At 30.0% G+C, this 7,847-nt stretch overlaps 1 protein-coding gene across 1 annotated transcript; it reads left to right on the top strand.

The window, feature by feature from the left end:
• Positions 1 to 4,162: 4,162 nt before the first annotated feature.
• On the top strand, positions 4,163 to 4,672 carry LOC120356339. Its single transcript, XM_039445264.1, has one exon. The coding sequence runs from the start codon at positions 4,163 to 4,165 to the stop codon at positions 4,670 to 4,672; it is 510 nt and encodes a 169-aa protein (XP_039301198.1).
• The last annotated feature ends 3,175 nt before the right edge of the window (positions 4,673 to 7,847 follow it).

A 7,847-nucleotide genomic window follows, 5' to 3' on the forward strand; every position in this document is an offset into this window, starting at 1 on the left:
CATGAAATGCCGCAAGCCGGTTACAACTTTGATAACTTGGTATTGAAAGTGAGGTTATACACTTTGAAAGACTATTTATAACTCACAGAGTGGGGATAATAATTATCATTCTGCTTGAAAAGCCAGCAGTCACACAATATAAGAATAATTATTTTATTTATTAATTATTCTAATTTTTACAAGAAAACACTGATTAGAAGAGAAAAACTAAGGATACTCCTTGTACTATTTCTCTCTAAAATTTAGAAAATATTATTTTAAAAGTCCGAAATGAGGTTATGATTCCACTTCTCTGAAATTTAGCCCTTTTTCACTCAAAAACAACAGAAACTAAGAATTTTGAATTTTAAATTTTGAAGGTTGAGAAACTGGATAGAAAACAAAAATATTACACTCAAATCACTAATAATTGAAACATATCCACGTAATTTTACAAAATTTAGAGCCAGAAAAATAGAACTTATCATTCAACATAAATATAACATCACTACTCACTTTGATAACCGTATATGTGATAAATTATTACAATACTTATAAACTAATCAGCAGACAAAACATTAACAACCATCACAGGCAGATCAGGGCTGCCAACTTCTATGGACTGGTTCTGATGCATGTTTAGTTTCTTTATTTGATGACGTGTTGCTGCGGTGGTGGATTTGTTCTGGTTTTGGTTATCTGCATGTTGGTGTTGGTTTGTTTTTATTGCATGTGCCACTGTATAGAATGATGTATTGATTCTATTGTGAATTTTATTATGTTCGTCCGGTTTCCTGAAATCTGCATCCTGTCTATTATTTCTATTCAAGCGATCTCTGTTATCATAATATGCTCCTTTGTCATGTTGTTTACCATTTTGATGTTGGAATCTATTCCTGGAATTATTATCAAATGACTGACCTCTATTGATATTCTCCACATACCGTATCTAATCTCGCGCATTTGCTCTGCCATTTTCTATATGATTTTTGTTATTATAATTTTGTCTGAAATTATTGTTTTTTTTGTTGAAAATGATTGAAGTGAGCAAGACACTTCAATCATTTTCAACAAAAAAAAAAAACATAATTTCAGACAAAATTATAATAACAAAAATCATATACAAAATGGCAGAGCAAATGCGCGATATAATAGATACGGTATGTGGAGAATATCAATAGAGGTCAGTCATTTGATAATAATTCCAGGAATAGATTCCAACATCAAAATGGTAAACAACATGACAAAGGAGCATATTATGATAACAGAGATCGCTAGAATAGAAATAATAGACAGGATGCAGATTTCAGGAAACCGGACGAACATAATAAAATTCACAATAGAATCAATACATCATTCTATACAGTGGCACATGCAATAAAAACAAACCTACACCAACATGCAGATAACCAAAAACCAGAACAAATCCACCACCGCAGCAACACGTCATCAAATAAAGAAACTAAACATGCATCAGAACCAGTCCATAGAAGTTGGCAGCCCTGATCTGCCTGTGATGGTTGTTAATGTTTTGTCTGCTGATTAGTTTATAAAGTATTGTAATATTTATCACATATACGGTTATCAAAGTGAGTAGTGATGTTATATTGTGTGACTGCTGGCTTTTCAAGCCGAATGATAATTATTATCCCCACTCTGTGAGTTATAAATAGTCTTTCAAAGTGTACTTTGAAGAATCAAAGAGAAATTCATTGCTAGAATGTGGTCAGACGACATTCAGTCATCTGCTAGAAATGATTTGAGATTTGGAAAATATAAGCCAAACTTATCTAAGAATCTTACTGAGTATTATATTTCTCGTTTCAACATTGCTAAGAATCTAATTCCAGCCTTAGATAAAGATACTATTTCCAAGTTTTTGAAAGGTCATTTTGATGAAACCATATCTACAGCTGCTATATTCGTAACATTAAGACTAGTGATGAGTTCATTTGCTTGTTGAATGAGTTTGACAATACTGACACTTACAAAGTAAACAGACAAACGCCCCGTGATCATAACAATGCTCAAGCTGGAGGTCAAAATAAAACAATAAGTTTTCATCAGAGTGAACATAGGGATGATAGAAATAGGTCTCAGAATTCAAATGGTGTAATGTTCATGATAATAATAAGCAGTATCAAGGAGGTAGAATTATTCCAAAATCGAAGGTACCAAAATGGACCAAACAATAATGGTCATAGAGATCAAAATTTCCAGAATATTTCATAGATAATAGAAATCATCAACTTGTGAATCCAAATCAATCAAATTCAAATCAACCAGCTAACAACTACCAGTTAGATCTCAGCTTCCCACCGCCAGGTTATATGCCTGCTCAAACTTCAAATCAGATGAATGCAAATCGTCCAAGACAGGATGTTCCTTTAAACTAATAATGGGACGACGAAACGACAGCCCTGTTCTCCCAGTTAAGGAAAGGTCAAATTTTGATATAGCCGTGGACATGAATAAAATAAATTTTGAATCTGAAACTTCGAACAGGTTAGAAATAAGAAAGCCAGAATTAATCAGTCAAATTCATGTGCAAGAAAATAGTTGTAAGAATTTAAGTAATGAAGTAATACCTAGTTATCAAGAAAGTCATATTAAAGCATCAAGTGTTAATATGGTACATACTCCAGAAATTCAGGTAGATGAAGCTATGAATGAATCTGAAACTGTTTGTCAAGAAGAACCATACATGGTAGGTTGAATTTTTAATGACCCAAGCAGCAAGGAAATGATTTGAAAGTGCTTGAAACTAATTGCCAGTGATTTAAAATTTGTCACCTCTTTTTAGGGCAAGTTAAATCATTTAAAAGTACTTTCAAATTACTTTTAATTCTTCATGAAATGTCATTGGAGACCAATGATTGAAAATGATTTATAAATTACCTCAAATGATTTAGTTGAGTACTTTAAAGTACTTTTCAATCATTTGAAGACCAATGATTGAAAATGATTTATAAATTATTTAAAATGATTTGAATGGAGTACTTTGAAGTACTTTTCAATTACTTGAGACCAATGATTGGAACTGATTTACGAATAATTTAGAATGATTGGAGTCAACTGATTTAAAGTACTTTGAAGTGATTTGAAAGAGACAATTATAATTACTTTAAAATCATTTACAATAATTTCAAGTCATTGAATTTTTTTCTCATTCTGATTGAAATCCATTTACAATCATCAGAATCATTTGAATGGAATGATTTGGAATTGCTTGGAAATAATTTCCAATGATTTTAGTGAGTAATCTATACTTATAGTGAGAATTGAAAAACTTCGAAACTTTCGAGTATCCTCAACAGATCATGAAGTGTGAAGTATATCTCCATAATAATGTAGAAGGATCTTGTGGACCAATATTTTTGGAAATGATTTATTGAACATTGGAAATTATTAAAGTGATTGGAAATTCTCTCCTCTCCAATCGTTTGGAAATGATGACTGCATGAGAATGATTTACAAATTGTTCAGAATTATCAGATTGGAGTAAATTACTTGAAAGTACTTCCCAATCATTTTATAATTGGTGATTGAAACTGATTTATGAATCATTTAGAATGATTGGAGTAAAGTACTTGAAAGTACTTCCCAATCATTTTATAATCGGTGATTGAAACTGATTTATGAATCATTTAGAATGATTGAAGTAAAGTACTTGAAAGTACTTTCCAATCATTTTATAATCGGTGATTGAAACTGATTTATGAATCATTTAGAATGATTGAAGTAAAGTACTTGAAAGTACTTTCCAATCATTTTATAATCAGTGATTGAAACTGATTCATGAATCATTTAGAATGATTGAAGTGAAGTACTTGAAAGTACTTTCCAATCATTTTATAATCGGTGATTGAAACTGATTTATGAATCATTTAGAATGATTGAAGTAAAGTACTTCCCAATCATTGTATAATTGATGATTGAAAATGATTTATGAATCATTTAGAATGATTGAAGTGAAGTACTCGAAAGTACTTCCCAATCATTTTATAATCGGTAATTGGAACTGATTTATGAATAATTTAGAATGATTGAAGTATGACCTTTGAAGAGAATGATGACCTTTGGATATACAAGAAAATGAAGATAGCCTCCAAAAGTCAGTCCATGTACTAAATGAAATATGCAAGGGTTATAATTTCAGGATTTCTCAAAGTAAGACAAAATTATGGCATTCACTGGCAAGTATCCCACACGATCAAAGATAGTTATTGATAACAAAGTATTAGAGCAAGTGTCACAATACTGCTATCTTGGTTGTGATATCAGTTTCAAAGATGATTCAGATGTTGAAAGGAAAATCGGAAAATTCCAATCGATATGTGGTAACATCAGCAGAACTTTAGGGAAGAAAGCGAGGAAAGAAACTATAATGAAGTTCTACAGAATGATGGCTGCCCCTGTTCTCCTGTATGGAAGTGAATCATGGATCACCACGAAATCACAGGAGAGCAGGCTGCAGGCAGCAGAAATGAGATTCCTACGCAGAACGAAGGGCTGTGACAGACGAGACCACATAAGAAATGAAGATATAAGAAGAGAATTGGGTGCCTTCAACATGAATGAAAAGTTGTATGTCAGCGAAACAGTGGAGGGAACACATTATAAGAATGCCAACGGAAAGAATTCCTTTAAAAATCTTAAATTACCATCCGATAGGAAAAAGAGACATTGGTAGACCTCGGAAAAGATGGCAATGGAAGAAAATCAAATAAGAATATAGGAAAAGCTGATGAAGAAATTCAAAATTAATAACATTTTATACTTGTATAAGCTATGCATTTTAGACATAATATATTCCTCCAAAACATTTAAATTTTTTGTAGAATGCTGTTGTGAGTTGAAACAGGCAAAAGCCTAATCCATGAAGGCAAGAAGAAGAAGAAGATGATTGAAGTAAAGTACTTGAAAGTACTTTCCAATCATTGTATAATCGATGATTGAAAATGATTCATGTACTTCCCAATTATTTCATAATTGGTGATTGAAACTGATTTATGAATCATTTAGAATGATTTAAGTAGAGTACTTGAAAGTACTTTCAAATCATTGTATAATCGATGATTGAAAATGATTTATGAATCATTTAGAATGATTGAAGTGAAGTACTTGAAAGTGCTTAGAATACCATGAAGTAAGTGAATACTTAAACATATTACTTATTATTTAATATGTGGAAGTACTCTCCAATCATTTGATAATCGATGATTGACAAATCATTTTAGATGAACTCAGAAGTGCTTTAAAGTACTTGCAAATCATTCCATAATTAATTATTAGAAATGATTCATGAATCATTTAGAATGATTGAAGTAAAGTACTTGAAAGTACTTCCAATCATTTTATAATTGGTGATTGAACTGATTTATGAATCATTTAGAATGATTGAAGTAAAGTACTTGGAAGTACTTCCCAATCATTTTATAATCAGTGATTGAAACTGATTTATGAATCATTTAGAATGATTGAAGTAAAGTACTGAATGTTGTCAACGTTTGCAGTTAACTAAATTGAAATAAAGTTAACACTGGTGACAAATATTATTCTTTGAAAAAGTATTTCGAATCAAGCAATTTAAAATGGAAGCTTATATCTTGCATAGTTTTTGATATACTTCAATTGACACAGTAGGCTATACAAAAAATGATTTTTCAAGATTGGACTAAGTCAACGTAATATTATTTGGACATAATTTTATGGAAAAAATGCCAATTCAAATTGACGAATCGGATATTTTTACTAATTGGGGTGAAACCTTGTCACGTATTTTTTATAATTAAATAACGATTAGCCTCCTGCTTGGCATCAATCGATAGAGCATGAAAATATTTTAATAATTATAAAAATCAGGTCGTGGTTTTTAATAGGATACAGTCTCATAAAAATCTTTATAGGCCCAGATATGAGCTTCTACAATAATACTGATAATTTATTAAAAAATATATATATAAAAACTTATCCTATAGTATTGAGGAATAAAAATAATTCATGTACTTCCCAATTATTTCATAATTGGTGATTGAAACTGATTTATGATCATTTAGAATGATTTAAGTAGAGTACTTGAAAGTACTTTCAAATCATTGTATAATCGATGATTGAAAATGATTTATGAATCATTTAGAATGATTGAAGTGAAGTACTTGAAAGTGCTTAGATTACCATGAAGTAAGTGAATACTTAACATATTACTTATTATTTAATATGTGGAAGTACTCTCCAATCATTTGATAATCGATGATTGACAAATCATTTTAGATGAACTCAGAAGTGCTTTAAAGTACTTGCAAATCATTCCATAATTAATTATTAGAAATGATTCATGAATCATTTAGAATGATTGAAGTAAAGTACTTGAAAGTACTTTCCAATCATTTTATAATTGGTGATTGAAACTGATTTATGAATCATTTAGAATGATTGAAGTAAAGTACTTGGAAGTACTTCCCAATCATTTTATAATCAGTGATTGAAACTGATTTATGATCATTTAGAATGATTGAAGTAAAGTACTTGAATGTTGTCAACGTTTGCAGTTAACTAAATTGAAATAAAGTTAACACTGGTGACAAATATTATTCTTTGAAAAAGTATTTCGAATCAAGCAATTTAAAATGGAAGCTATATCTTGCATAGTTTTTGATATACTTCAATTGACACAGTAGGCTATACAAAAAATGATTTTTCAAGATTGGACTAAGTCAACGTAATATTATTTGGACATAATTTTATGGAAAAAATGCCAATTCAAATTGACGAATCGGATATTTTTACTAATTGGGGTGAAACCTTGTCACGTATTTTTTATAATTAAATAACGATTAGCCTCCTGCTTGGCATCAATCGATAGAGCATGAAAATATTTTAATAATTATAAAAATCAGGTCGTGGTTTTTAATAGGATACAGTCTCATAAAAATCTTTATAGGCCCAGATATGAGCTTCTACAATAATACTGATAATTTATTAAAAAATATATATAAAAACTTATCCTATAGTATTGAGGAATAAAAATAAATCGTACACCATAACAATTTGATACATATATTAACAAATATCTCAAAAAATAAATCAGAGCAAAATATATATAGAGCGACAGAAATATATAATATAAGACAAAACAATAATAAAAATCAATAAAATATCACAGGATAATACTATTTTTTAAGTTCTATAGCACAAAACGCTACCATGTGCTTTCATTTCATGATCATATGCATCTATTTGCATGTAACTTCGATATCAGCTTGCTAATACTTGTCGACTTGGACAATTCAATTTTGAATAAATTCTCAAATCAGCATGATAAATTGACAGACTAGTAATCCAAATATATATAATATATATATATATTATATATTATATATATATAATATATATATTAAATTCTATAGTTTCTAATAGATTTCTTTGCAATAAATATATTTTTTATCTCAGGGTGCGAGATTCGGCACCTGATGGAATAGATAGATCAATTCATCCAGTGAATCAGAGCTACATTAAATTATCGCAAATTACATAGTAGAAATTAATGATAATATAAATAATGTATTAACAGCCTAGATCTTAGTCTTCTTTGGTTGATGGATCATTGATAAATGGATTGATTCGTTATTATCCAAAAGAATACCTTTTATACTATTTTTACTTGCACAAGTATTTTTACCAAATTATTAATTCATAAAAAACCTTTTGACGAGCTAGCTTTGATTCTTTTTTAATTTCGAAGCACTGAGGGCGCCCTATCACTATTTCAATATTTTTCACTCATGTGCCAGAATTTTCTATGAGCTGCTGATGTCGATCCAACTCCTGGTGGTCCTGGATTCTTGTAGCTGGAGTCATTTCTTCCA

The sequence above is a fragment of the Nilaparvata lugens genome, unplaced genomic scaffold (genome assembly GCF_014356525.2).
Source record: "Nilaparvata lugens isolate BPH unplaced genomic scaffold, ASM1435652v1 scaffold6519, whole genome shotgun sequence".
NCBI lineage: Eukaryota > Metazoa > Arthropoda > Insecta > Hemiptera > Delphacidae > Nilaparvata > Nilaparvata lugens.

Coding starts and splice junctions, on each gene's coding strand:
- LOC120356339 (XM_039445264.1), top strand. CDS start 4,163: ATGGCATTCACTGGCAAGTATCCCACACGATCAAAGATAGTTATTGAT.